The sequence below is a fragment of the Anguilla anguilla genome, chromosome 4 (genome assembly GCF_013347855.1).
Source record: "Anguilla anguilla isolate fAngAng1 chromosome 4, fAngAng1.pri, whole genome shotgun sequence".
Classification (NCBI taxonomy): Eukaryota; Metazoa; Chordata; class Actinopteri; order Anguilliformes; family Anguillidae; genus Anguilla; species Anguilla anguilla.
Genome location: NC_049204.1, coordinates 58224159 through 58238871, shown reverse-complemented (window position 1 = coordinate 58238871; position 14713 = coordinate 58224159). Strand labels below are relative to the sequence as shown.

At 39.9% G+C, this 14713-nt stretch overlaps 1 protein-coding gene across 2 annotated transcripts in view; it reads left to right on the top strand.

The window, feature by feature from the left end:
* Positions 1–14713, top strand: part of LOC118226508 (collagen alpha-1(XXIV) chain) — an 86772-nt gene that overhangs the window by 25702 nt on the left and 46357 nt on the right. Inside the window, exons 6-14 of one of the 2 annotated variants that reach the window (XM_035416211.1) lie at positions 2350–2403; positions 2813–2866; positions 5604–5648; positions 6079–6132; positions 6557–6601; positions 8661–8714; positions 9973–10017; positions 10854–10907; positions 11492–11536. In XM_035416211.1, coding sequence (XP_035272102.1) covers positions 2350–2403; positions 2813–2866; positions 5604–5648; positions 6079–6132; positions 6557–6601; positions 8661–8714; positions 9973–10017; positions 10854–10907; positions 11492–11536 — 450 coding nt within the window. The remainder of the gene's footprint in view (positions 1–2349; positions 2404–2812; positions 2867–5603; positions 5649–6078; positions 6133–6556; positions 6602–8660; positions 8715–9972; positions 10018–10853; positions 10908–11491; positions 11537–14713) is intronic. The other variant, XM_035416212.1, reaches the window with a different exon arrangement.

The window sequence follows — 14713 nt, the reverse complement described above, 5'->3', positions numbered from 1 at the left end:
TACAGTCCTTTATTTCTTCTGTATAGAAATGATATTCCGATAGCTACCAATACAAAAAAGTTTCCCTTTTATGGAAATAAATAGCGCTGTAAATAAATAATTGAAGTCAACACTATGTGTCAACAGGTATTTGATGCCATCTATCTACCAAATTTTGAGGCCATAGCCTCAGGTTTTATGTCTTCAGCTTTTGACCTTTATGCATTGCAGCATTGATCTTAGAATGGAGGGGGTCGGTGATTTTTTAAGGCAGCCACATAAGAATTTCAGTAGCATAAGAATTTCTGTTGACATACCACACATCTGTTTTTTAAGAAATACTACCTCAAATACTACCTTTCATTCATGTGTGATGCACAGCAGCCAGTGGCATTAAAGTTTAATGATATGTGGGCAAGATAATCGCAGAACTGACATGTGTGTTTGTCATTATCAGAGCATCCAAACCAATGTTAAAGTAAATATACAAATAAAATTGTATGAAATGTAGTCTAATATGTGTCTGTCACACAGCGCATGTGTGTGGGGTTTGGAGACATCCACGGCGGACTGGATTTGTCTATTCTGTGTATAAAATAGTAAATAGCAATATATTGTCCTATACTACAAGCATTCTGATCTTAAACTTACATCTTATTTATACCTGACCAGGTTTGGTGCCTTGAAAGGTAGAAACTGTGGGTAATTATGCCCCTACTGGTTATCAGTTGTAATAACTCTAGGAAAAATCCAAATGAAACCAACATTTGTGTAAGAATAGAAACTACCCAATAATATTTTGAAGCATGTCTTAACATAATAACCATTTAAAATTAAATAAAAAATGTATAATGATTAAAATATTTTGGGTAGTGTTACAGAATTTTGTAGCCACTTTTGGCCATTAACCTGAAATAAACATTTGCTGACAGTTCTTTTTATATAGTGCTGTATTTTGTCTAGCCTGTTTACGCATCACGGTAGTGCTTTGGGCTCACCATTTATGTGTTAAGTTCCTGGCTTGTCACTTGCACTGGTCTGCTGACACCATTGTGCTTAACATCATTCTACAGTAATTATTATTTGTGCCAGCCTCCAAGAGTTCAGTGTCTTCTTACATCTTGCATCAGCACTGTTCCATAGCTTTTGTTCTCCTCTATATCGCGATGATTAAGTTTATTAAAGAATTAGCCGTGTATTTTTATTGGGTTGTATTGCAGCTGAGACTGTTAAATAGGACACTTTTTAAATGTGTGCTGTCCATTAACATAATTACGTAAGCCAAAGTTCTCAAACCATTTTCATTGCTTTTGTTGAATAACTTACAATTAAAAAGTAATCACATAGCTCGCTGTACAAAAATCTTGTAGTAAGTATAGTCTTGTATAATCTACATTTGAGCAACTTCTCATGCTAATTTCGTGTGACTCCTGTGCTAGATCATTAGCACTTGTGATTAGTAAATTAATCAGCCAATTATAAGCTTGTATTCTATGCATAGACATTGAAATTTCTTTCTTGCTGAACAACATTAATCAATAAAGTAAACTTTATGGCTTTGAGTGTGGAAACCAGCATGTTGAACAAAATACAACAATCTGTGCTTTTTTTTGTTTTTTTGTTTCTATGGCAGAAGAGTATAATCTTGCCTTGGAATTATTGTGAGCCACACTGAAGCAATCTATGGGCAGGATCCAGTCCGTGGGCTGCATTTTCCACCCACTGCCTTTGAATTTTGTAGCTATGACCTCAATTTGAAGATATACAGTAGATATGCAACTGATGATTTCTTTTTGTGATTGAAAAAGAAATAGTCCTGGATGTTATCATTTGAAATCTATAAGCAAATGCTAACTACATTCATGCAGAGAAATCGTCATAGTACTCATTATTTCGATATGACAGTCTTCACGTCTATGCTGTGATCAGTGGATGGTGTAAAGAAAATGGGATAGATGGCACGAGGCCAGAAAATTCAGCTTTGGGCTAATGTATAAATCATGATAAAATCCATTTACATATATTAGTGACTGATATGATCATTGCATTGGTATCAAAGTTTTTAAAATATGTTCATAGATTTGTTCCTGCACTCATTAAATTTCAAAATCATAAAGCTGTGGTATGAAATCATAAAGCTGCAGGCTTGTAACTCGATGCTCATGAATTGTGGTGACCGTGACAAAAATATCTTGCCTACCAGTTATTAAGTATGGGAAAACTGATATGAATGTGACCCCAGTGGCACAGCTCCTGGAGAGCACAGTTAGTTGCCATCCTGCCACTGGCCTCCCACATGCCATGCAAAAGTCGTTGCTCATATGTAGGCCATTATAATAGGTAATGACCTCATGAATCCATTTGTATTAGGGCTCCAAGGGTGATCCAGGACTGTCTCCGGGCCAGGCCCCATCTGGCGTAAAGGTAAAGAGATGGGCTGGTGGATGGCTACCCAGCATGCCCTTACTCTACCCTGATATCCTGTTTTAATCTTCGCGTCTTCGCACCCGCTCGCTGGCATCCCCGTAATCCTTCTCAGATGGGGTGGGCGTGGCATACCGCTGAGCCTCGGCTGTCCTTCCTGCATGTCTATCATTGCTGCCCCACGGCTTCGTCGCGTTTCTCACGATTCTTGGCAGCCAGCCCTTTAAGATTACTGGCTCTCCTATCACTACTTGGCAGATCTATAGCTGGCTGTCTCCTCGTGTTCTTGTCTGCTGGGAATTAAGCTGCTTCTTCACACCTTTATTCTAACTTCAGTGCATGTCACATGGTACCAGGAAAGTGCAGAAGACGATGGGATTTTCTGACTTTTTTTTTCCATCTGTTCTAGGGTGATCCAGGTCTTCCAGGTCCACCTGGTCCAACAGGATTCCCAGGCTCCCCGGTAATATAAACTGCAAATCTGCCAGCAAATACACATTCAATAGGAGCTGTATGAGAGCATAAGCATGGCAGGATTTTCAGGCAGCGCACAGGTAGTACAGGCCAGGTATGAAGAAATGGCAGGAGTTGGCCATTAGGAGGCACTATAAACAAGAAGCCCCAGAGTCAAGCCCTCAGCTCCACCATCCCGTTCATCCTAGAATTGTCAAATTTAGTACAGTGGTGTATCTCTTCATGCTTAACATTTTTGCCTCTAGGACCCAAACGTTCCTCCTATAATTTTTGCCCGCCATTTTGAATTTTTAAAATAACTTCAAAAGACAACTTCTCATGAACCCTAAACCGGAATTATGCCAGATTTGGTATGTGTTGTCAGTGGATGTGTCTGAACATAGTTTGTGAAAAAGTAAGTTTTTTAATGAGGCAATAAATGAATGCAGTATTAATTAAATGACTTTCAAACATGTTTTCCATAAATTTCTACTGTCAGTTGAAGTCTAAAAGCCTTCAAAGATTACAAAATGGCAGCCATTTCAGTTTGTGGCTGGCATCTTTATATTGTTCACAAAACATTCCTCCTCAGCACTTCTGTGCATTTTGTCCTGAAGTTGTGACACTTGGTACATAAGTTTGTCTCCTAATAATTGACATTTTTGCCCAAACATCTTTGGATCCCCTCCATTTGCCACTTTAATGGTATCTGGCTCGTTGCTGACCATGCAGCTATATTTTATCTTAAATCTAGAACCTTCAACCCTCATTTCTTATTACACGTTTGTATTTGCTGAACAGTTGGAGCATCCTGGTGTTCTGTCATTCTGAAACTAGCAAGTTGTTTCTATACTGCAATGAGACCACTACTCCAGCATAGGGGGGTGTCAGGTGATAATGTAGCATTTTAAAAGAAACACATTCAACGGAAGGTTGCACTACTGATGGTAGAACCCGGTTAGTGCATTCTCACAAAATGGCAAGTGGATCTAACCTTTCCCAAAGATAGATGCTTATTTTTCCTTTTTGCTTTGATTTGTATTTGTGTTATAAACAATATACTGATTTTCATTTAGCTTTTTATTTGATGCATTTTGACATTTGCTTTTTAACAACAGAGAAGATACAGTTCAGAAACAACTAGAGGGCCTTTTTATTTTTTTTTAGCTGGACCGCAACAGCAAAAAACATTTTAGCCCTATAAATGCAAATGTCTGTGACTGAGTGACTGAGTGAGTGATGAAGTTACACCGTGCATGTCTGTGACTGAGTGACTGACTGATGAAGTTACACCATTGGTCGGCCAGTTTGGTCCAGCCATATACTAGGTTTTGTCCTGGTCTTGCAGTATATCTCTATCTCACAGAAGTTTCTCTGATAGTACTGTAATAGTCCACATCTTATTACCCAACTAGAGAGTTCAAAATATTTGTAGTAGCTATAGCTAATATCAAGTCAATAAGCTGTTTGTTCCCAGTGGGTCTCTTCTGAAGAAATTAATGATGTGGCCTGTCTTACACAGGCCTTTGTTTCCAACAAGTTTGTTATGATGATTGTAAGAGGACACTCAAATTCTAGGAAGAGCTTTACTCAGAAGAAAAAACTAATGTAAATCTGACCATGGATTTCTCAGCCCTGAACATCTGTTGCAGATATAAAAGCAGGTGGGAACTGTTGGAAATCAAGTAAACCGGCTACATACAGAAGTAAAGGGGCTTATCTTCATCCCAAGGAGCAAGTTCTGATTAGTTCCCTGACAGTGCAGATTCTCTGGAAATTGGATTCTCTGGAAAAATCAGTTCAGATTCATATTGAAATCAAAATATAGAGCTATTTTCAAAAGATACTGTAGTTTTTTGATAGTTTCATTGTTGTGTATCTGAACTTTCTAATGCTTTTGACAATGCCATTTGGTCATTATCCAGCTTTTGAAATTCTGGAAATATTAAAATTGTTCCTGTTATCGCTTTCCAGGTTGAAATTTAAGTGATAAACAATACAGTGCCTGTATTTTATTTTCTTTACTTTTATAAAACTTTGATTATTAATTAATATATTAATTTTTAAAGCAAAATGTAGTCATAGACACAAATAAAAACCTTTATTCAAACTCAAGAGAAACTCTACAATTATGCCCCATAAGATGAAAGGTCTCCATTTCACTCTAGTGCAACTAACTGCATCAGAAAACAATTCATCAGTCATTCTTTAAAGAAATTGTAATACCCGTAATACACAGCTGATTTTGCTCTTCTGTACAGTACTAATTGCAGGCATAGCACCCCCTATTGGCAGATTAAGAACACCTGCTGTATTAAGTTTTACATTAAAATAATTGTTTTTACATGATGAGACTTTTTATATTTTTATGTGTTATTTTATTACACTTACCTGCATCATGATATTTCGGTCCTTGTCAGCAGCCTGTGGAAATAGGTAGCTAAAAGGTTTGACTCCTTTCCAAGTATTTGCAGGGAAATAACTGCAAACAGCTTGTTTCTTAAGACAGGTGGCCTATGTGCTGCTTGACCCCATGCGGCTTTGGGGGCGGTCTCCTGAGAGGATTAGAGACGCACGGGGTGTCCTAAGAGGGAGTCAGAGTGCATTTCGGTAGACCCGCTTTTTTCTCTCACCCCCCTCCTGAGATCCCATGTGACCCCATAGCACTCTGAAGCTTTTGAACAGGTAATGTAAAGCAGATTATGTTTTCTGCTTGAGTGATCCTTTCTCGTTGTTGTTACTTGTAGGGTCTCAAGGGGTATCCTGGACCACCAGGTCTGCCAGGAGAACAGGTAGGATGCTGCAACTTCCTGGTGATATCATGACTCATATGAGTCTGAGAAATCTGCATTTTGACTTGTACTTTGTAGGTCACTTATAGTCCTCCACCAGCTATATCACAACAAACAGGTTTTGTGATGATGTATTTGACATGTGAAAATACATTTGATATTTCTTGCATAGAACACCATTTTCCATTAGGCACTGTGATTGCTTCAGCTCCTGGTGACAGGTTGCCCCAAGCACAAACATAAATGGGTACTGTTTATCTACAATGGTAAGAGGACTTGACATGGATTGACTGAAAGTGGAGTAGGCCCAGCCAGGAGCCAGAGGTCAAACACTGCCCTTTCCTAATTCCCGGGCTGGCAGTGCCACCTAATGTCAGGGCCAAGTCTAGTGCTTCCACACTTTCAGCCCCTTTTCTCTGTCCCAATTCAGGGCATTCCAGGACTCCCGGGCATGGCTGGGGCAGCAGGTTACCCTGGCAGGCAGGTGCAGTGACTATTCTCCGGACCTTTTCCCTCACGGGGTCTCCCTCAGTGTACAGCGTCCTGAATCCCTGTCTTTTACTGAACCCCACATGTGCAACATCCTATCTACTAAAAATGCATAGCAAGGTTAAGAACAGAAGCCTGAATACATATGAAATTTGATTGACTTTCAAAGTCTGAACATGAGAGCATATTTAAGTACAACATGTATTCAACACATACTTCACCATTCATTTTCCATGGAAACTCTTGTCGACTCCTTCCATTTTCATTCTCAAAGAGATTATTTATTCGATAATTTGCTCCTAACTTATTAGGCCCTAACTTTTTTGTTGAATGTGAATCGATGTGCGCTGTCCTGCATTAACTTTGTGCTGAGTAAAGCATAACAATGCATTGTCCTCATGAACGGCTCTCTGTTACAGGGGTTGGCTGGGCCAGAAGGTAACCCAGGTCCTAAAGGTGTGCGAGTAAGTAAAGAAAACACAGGCTTAAAACGTGCTCAAAGTCCTCTGTTCTCCGTGCGCCTTAAAAGTGAATATTTAATTTCCTGAAAGGATTAGACAGTGACAGGCCTGGGTTTGTGTGAGGGCCAGCTCTGGGTCTGTGTTCTTAACAAAGCGCAGGCTCCACGCTCCGCAATGCTCTGCTCTCCCGGAAGAGGCATGGGGGGTTGGGTTCTGGGCCTGGGCTGAGGGGAGAGAGAGAGAGGGGGCGCGCGGGGGGGGGGGGGGGGAGAGTGAGAATGAGAGAGAGAGAGAAACACAGAGAGGGAGAGCAAGACAGAGAGAGAGAGAGAGAAAGGGAGAGCAAGACAGAGGGAGAGTGAGAGAGAGAAAGCGAGAGAGCGAGAGAGATAGAGTGTGAAAGCGAGAGAGAGAGAGAGAGAGCACAAGATTCAGAAAATGTGCTGCCTTGAGCGCAGCTGGATTCCTTGCATAACACACCCTGACAGGCAAGAAGGCCTTCACAACGCATATCATTATCTGGCTAATTGTTGGAAAAGGAGGTTGAGGGAAGCTTGACATATACACAGTGTGAGTTTAGTTGATCACTGAGCGCTAGGGAGGCAAAGGAAGCCTCAAAGGGTGTGAGAGGATAATACATGGGAGAAACAAAGAGGGAGTAAGTGAAAAACAGAGCAAAGAAGAGGGAACAAAAGTAATGAGAGAGAAGAGGGTTTACAAAAGAGACAAGTGTGTGTGGGGCAGGGGGGTGGGGCTTCAGGGGAAGGGCTATGTTTCTGAGGTGCTATTATGGTGCACCTCCCAAGTCATGTCTTACATTTTGAAATGCTGATCATCTCTGGTACAAAGGAAAGAAAACAGGCTATAAAAATAATTTTATATAATTTTTTTTTAGCAGTCTGGTCTTTCATTCCTCTCTGTGTATGTGTCCAATAACTTCCCAAACCTTCTGGTACTGTATCTGTGACATGACACTCAAATGTCATAGACTAAACTGTCCTAAATAAAAATAATGTGCATATGTTCTATAACAGTGCATTTTTTATTACATGAATTTACTAGCCTTTCCAAGTAGCAGTATGCAATGCAGTAGAGATAGAATGGGGGGTTAGAGAGAGCAGAGATCAGAGAGTAATGATTTAGCAGTTTCTCGTATTTCTTTTTTCATACTTGAGTGAATGGACATATGATTCTAGTTAACCAGAAACCAAAACAGCAGATACCTGCTGCCTTCCAGACTGCTGCCCATGTAGATTATTAGAACAGCTTTTGTGTCTTGTGCTCTTAAGCACAAAGACACTTTATGAGGAGGATAGTTTCTCTACTGCATGAGGTAATGGCTAACCCGCTGACGTAGATCATTTAGTGAGTGTCAGATGAATGTAGATGGATATCTTGTTTTGTGAACTGTGAGCAGTAGAACCTACACACACATCAAACCCCACAAACTTGTTAGAAAGTTGTGGGTTTCATATTCATTGTTATTTAAAAATGCATATGTAGTCTACTTGTTAGTAATCAGAGAGAAATATAGAGTGAGTGATAGAGTGTGTACGTGAGTGAGTGAGTGAGTGAGTGAGTGAGAGAGAGAGAGAGCTTGCCCCTATATTGGATCGGCCTGTGAATGAAGTATTGTCCCCAGGGCAGATCTTACAAATGAGAGCAATACTGTATATTTTTATCAGAAAAAAGTCATGGTACCTGAGGTAATTGTTGCAGAATACAGTAGTAAGCCATCTGACAGGAATGCTGCCATATTTCTACAGATTTAGCTTTTTTCATTTTAAAGTACCCCCAGGATTGTCCAAAACAGAACTGTGCAGAACATCTTGAGTTTCAAATAGTTATGTTCAAAACGTTTTCCAAAATGCAAAAAGAGCATGTTTGTATTCCCAAATGTCAGCACACCTGCTGATAAAAATAAATAAAATAAATAAATTTACTAAATAAGGAGCCCTGACTGAGAAGAACCTTGGTGGGAGTAAAGGTACATTTTTAGAAAGTGTGGAGCGGATATTTAATGTTGCCTTTGCATAATTTCGTGTTTGTGTCTGTGTTTCAGGGCTTCATTGGGCCTCCGGGTGTGGCCGGACCACCTGGGCTGGAAGGGGAGAGAGTAAGTCACATGACTCTGACTTTGAAGTGCTTTAAGTATTGGTCTCAGTATAAAATAAAACACTTGACGGACAGGGGATAGACAGCAGCGAGGTTGTTGTGTGTACACATTTAAATGACTAAGGACCACTGCTCCTAGTTTTTACCTGGAACATTCTCTATCCTAACTCTGGAGGGGAAGTGTGTTATCAGACTGTGTTGAGTTCATTGCCCACTTTACTTTGTGACCAGGCTTGTTTTAAAAGGAAGTGCATTCAGTTCAGTCCAGAAATACATTCACATTCTGATGGAGTTCACTGTACCCTAGCAAATGGCAGCTATGACCTCTAACAGCACTATAATAAACTACTGAGCTGCTTTTTATGGCGTAGGAAAGGCAGACATTCCCCAGGCGATATGGGAGCAGTTGTTTCCATGCTCTGTTCTCTCCAGTATTCCAAATAGACTCTGCCTTCATCAAGAAGAAACTCGTACATTTAACCAGCGCTGTATACATTACATTACTTTACATTTATTTAGCAGGCACTTTTTTTCCAAAGCGACGTACAATAGTGCATATCATGGTCATTGGACAATTACAAAACACAGGTTCAGTTAGGTACAATACTAATTGCGTACAGCTATTTATAGCCAAGAACACAGTTCAGTTCAGGCAGTGAACATTACTCTGACCTAACTTATGCCAAGCCAAACTAGGGAGAAGAACAAGCTAAAATATTAGGAGTTCTGAAAAAGGTTTGGAAGGAAACAACTTAGCACAAGGGAATAGGAAATATTTTGTTTTAATTGTAATGCTCAACTTGCCACTTCACTGCTGGTCTTTATTGCTGCCTCTACTTGTGTTTCTGAAAAAAAAAGCTTCACCAACAAATTATACGGGAGCATGTCCATACAGTATTCTGCCATGTGCTCTGTATTTTCCTGTGGGGGACAACCCTTACGCAACAAAAATATATTTTCCCTGTATATCTAGTGTATTCAAATTATTTTTGTGACAGTAGAATCTGTTTTACCAGTACTGACATACCAGTCACATCAAGACTGACTTGTAAAGAACAAAACTTGAAATGTACATTGTAATTTGTACTGAGAAATATATTGGATAACACAGTAGAACCTCAGAGATATTAACTTCCAGTAAAACACAGTACCATTGTTTTTGCTTAGAAGCAGTTTACATAACAGGTTATATGAAAAACAGAGAAATTTGTCTACCTCAGAAACTCACTTTGCCTTTTCCCTTTCCCTCTTGTTCACAGGGCATTCCTGGACCCACTGGGAAGAAAGGCCCTAAAGGAAGACAGGTACGGAATTGCCGCTGAATTGGTGGACATGTCACTCAGGCAAACCATATTAATCAACTGTCAATAACGCTTGTCAAGTTTAAGGAAAAGCAAATTGCATTTAGAAAATTCTTCATTTGGCATCCATCATTTTCACTCATGATAATGGGGGTAAATACCGGTCACAATATTACACAACCCTGTAAGTGTATGTGTAGCACTCTTTAAATGAGGTTTAGTTTACTGTAAGGTCACCATAGGCTATCTGGATAGGTTAAAAGGCATCTGTACAACAAGTCATAACACTCATTTGTATGTTATATGTATGCATATTGTGTACATGACTAGTACAGTACTTATACGTGTTTTGTTTAAACTGTTTAAACTTGGAAAGTGCTAGCACTCTTAAGAAAAAAAAAACAAGTGCCAGCAAGGTACCCGGTCAATTCTACAGTGCATTGCAGTGCCAAATGCAATGCACTGTAGAATTGACCGGGTACCTTGCTGGCACTTGTTTTTTTTTTCTTGCCTGGAGTTCTGTGTTGAATTTTCTCTGCATTGAAACTTTGGCAATGTTGACAGATAGATGGATGATATTCAAATACCTGTAGAAATTACCTCATAAGATTACACAACAGGTGGACTCAACAACTTGACATGTACAGACCAATGGTTGCATAACTACAGGCTGATTCCTTTGTTAGCTAATCCTATTGTCCATTCATCTTTGTCTAAAAGGATCAGTTGATGGCACAAAGAGACGCAAATCACAAAGACACAAAGCTAGTAGACACCGAGTACCGCTGAGCACTACATTTATCAGTTGCTAGTAATAATGTACTGGTTTTGCTACTCAGGGTGTTGTTGGTGACATTGGTGAAAGGGGACCTCCTGGACCAGATGGCGACCAAGTAAGTCTTTTCTTTTTCTGACAACTAATACATGAAACATAGTCTGGACAGATTATTTGTGACTCTCTCACACCTAGGCTGTTCTCTCTTGCCGTCTCTCTAAAACAAAGTGTGATGAGCATTAGCAGTGTGTTCCTCCTTTGGCTGTCTATTTTTCTGACTCAAGACTTTAGAAGCAGCTGGCTGCTTTAGATTACGAAGGCTGAATACTATTCTGTCTGTCCAAAGATATGACTTCCAGCGCATTCTGACTAACCTGTCAGGATGGGCTATTATGGCCTGGAGTTGAGTTGGCATGGAAAAACCTGGAAGTATATTTCAGATAATGTTTGTCAACTTTTAATTTTAAAATCTTTGCTTTGGAGTTTTAGTGACTGCTATATGTAAGCCAGAGGACACAATAAATCAAGCCACATTGACTAATGTGCCAGCTGTTGTTATTGAAAGCTAGCCTTGAATGTGCTCGTCAGGAGCATCAGAAGGCAAAGAGCCATGCGAAATGGCGTGTGAGGACATAGCTGTCCCAGATGTCACTGTCTTTCTGACCATGTCCCGCACTCATAGCGTTGCTTGACGTTCCACAGGGGCCGATTGGCGGAACTGGCAGTGGTGGATTTCCTGGTCTGAGGGTGAGTATAGCTGCCTGCCCACGTCACACCTGACACCACCCCAGGGCTGTTCTGGACTCTATTTGAACGGTTGTTCTCAGTCTGACTTTGCTTTTTATGTCATTTATTATAGATCTGCACTCTACTGAGTGCACTCTCCTAGTTAAACTATGAAATTTGTTTGGCACTGAGGATGTTTCACCGATATACTTGGTATATGCAATAGATTTCTTATTCTTGTGTGCTTGTGAGAATTACACTGTGTGTGAGCAATCGGAAAGTGTGCCATTTGATGCACTTTAAAGCTTGGCAGACATTCAAACTATGAGAGATCCTCATAGGCCAGAGATCTGAAGATAAGCCAGTTACTAAGACTTCCCTGGCACTCTGACTTGGAACATAAAGGGAGAGAGACAAATTGGGCTATTCTCTCTATTCTGGCATCAGGACAGGCCTACATGTCATTAAATGCACTACACCTTCTCTCTGATGTGATTCCTGTATCCATAGCACAGTAGTGTGACCTCTACAGCCTTAAAATCTGACACTACCCAATAAACCATGCCCTGCTGGAGTTATATTGTCCCTTAATGAGACCATAGGTGTAATTTGCCCTGTTATCTTTGCGCTGGTGTCAGGCGCATCTACAGCATATGTGAAGATCCATAACTCAGTTGAGTGGACTGGCTGTGTGATTTGGTTGTTTTTCTTCACCAAAATATTTCTCAAGCAGCAATAAGTCTGGCAGTGTTTGGAAGCTTTGTCTGTACACATTCGCATAACGGAAATGAACATGGACTATTTCTGAGTTTCCACAAATTGATGCCATTTGTTATCTTCAGTAATTACAAGGAAATCCCAAGAAAATATGCAGTCAGTCTCCAGCAACAGCTGCTAGTATAATTCTCAAAGTTACAGATGTTTGTGGGTAGCAAACTTTACCCCAGTCTAGCATGTCAATTCATATTTGTGGGTTACTGCCATCCTGCACAGATTCAGTAAACAAGATGACAGTGGAAAATAGGGTGACATTAGTTCACAGAACAAAAAGGGACAATAGCCACCAGATACAATGTTTTTAATTAATTCCCGGGCATTTATCTTTGTCCTTTGTGAATTTTTTCCATTAACAGTAATATGCATAAAAACACGTATAAATTTACATTCCGGAGATTAATTGTCAATCCTTTAATGTTCTTGGCTACATCTTTCCGGGGAAACCATTTTGTATCTTTTTACATTAACTGTAGTGGTTTGACCAATGCGATCTGTTGTTCATAAGAGATTTCATGGTGGAGCAGAACCAGAGCTCGTTGTGCTGCAATGAAAAGCACATGTCCCATTGATGTGAAGGGAAACCCAGCGAAGCACTTATTTACAGTGAAAGTTTCCCAAAGAGACCCTTTCAAATTCCAAGCGGATATTTTTATGTGCCATGCAAGGAACCGGTCATATCTCTGTAGACAGACATGCAAGTCCCCCTCCATATAATATTTATTACTTATATATTTATTCATAGGTATAGTTTTAAACCCCTATCATGTAATACATTATACATTGCATTATATATTACCCAATATAATGTTTTTGTAGGTAGCGCCTTAGCCATGGAGACTTGAAATCATCTTACTAAATGTATGAAGCTGTAAACTGTACATATTTACTGACTTTGTACTGTAAATATGCTCTCACACACACACTTATAATGTCTTGTGCTATGTGACTCATATCATTGGAGCTTCCAGCACAAGAATCATGATCAGGGCTTAGGTGGCCTATTTGTAAAAATAGAGAAGACATTGAGCTGTGATTATTCACAGGACCAGTGCATTCTCAATGTTGTTTTTTGTCCCTCTTTAAGAGTTAGTATATAAACATACTTTGTGATTTTAATAATTGTCAGTAGATGACTCCATCTTTACACACTAACTTAAATAAAACAAAAAATATAATTTCTTCTGTGTCTTTCATTTTATGATCTCAAAGCACCTTTAAGGGGTGTGAGTCATCTCAGACACAATCAATATATAGCACCTGCTTGGGTGAACCAAATACAGCAGCTATTTTGCATGTAAATTATCTCCACACATAAGCATAAGATGGAGAGAGTTGACAGATGGATTAATGGCAAAAATCAAATGATCGAGAACAGAAATTTGGCTAGAACACCAAGGAAGCCCCAACTCTTGTAATGAGTGCAGTGGGATCCTTTGTGATTATCCTGGATGCTTCCTCTGTTAGGAAGACACGTTCAAATGCACTTCTGTGAAGATGGGTTGTGAGATTGCTGGCCTTTAGAGGCAGGATGGTATAGCATAATAATAATAAACATGTCACAGGTCTGACTGCATAGTTTAGCCATTGTATGCTGTTTTCATTTAACGTTCTATAACAATAAGAAGAAAAAAAAAAACTGCAGCATAAACCCATTAAGGTTTACAGAAGGAACCCTCTCCATAAAGCTTCTGGCACATATTAAGTTATGAGATCTACAGTTGAAAGTAAGACTACCCCTGCTTCCTTTGATGTAGATAAGCCCGTGTGCTGCGTTGATGAGGATCACCTTTTTCCTCTGTGGTTCTGTGAGAACCACGGGTCGTGTTACGCTTGGTCCGTCAGGCTCAGCCACGGAGGTTCATATTCCGTCGACTGAAAGCACTTTATGGACTTGTGTGATTTGTCTCTGTCCTGCAGTACCATTAGCCTGTGAGCTTCACCATCAAACGGCAATCATTACTGAAACCAGATGGACCATTTCATTTAAGCCATATTTTGTGCATGGGGCATTGTATATTTTTAGTGTGAGCAGTACAAATATATGATGTTGAGGTAGGCGTGTCCAGTGTAGACATTTTCTTTGTCATGGTCTGCCTCCTGCTTAAGTACTAACCATAAATGGAGGTTATAAAATGAAGCTATGAATAGATAAGCTGAGAAACCATTAATAAATTACTGTATTAATTACACAAGTCAGATTCTGTAACATAGATATTTGTGTACAGACTGCAGTGGCTCACTCTAGACCAGTGGTGATTTGTTGTTTCACCTCAATAGAATGTGTTATATGGGAGGAGAAATGTCCCTGTGTTTTTTTTTTTTTTTTTTTCCGTGGGAACACCAGCTCCCCGCATGTGGAGATTTAGCAGGGGCCCTTGCCTCTGGCTATGTTGAGGTGAGCTCCCTGGATCCAATCAATCT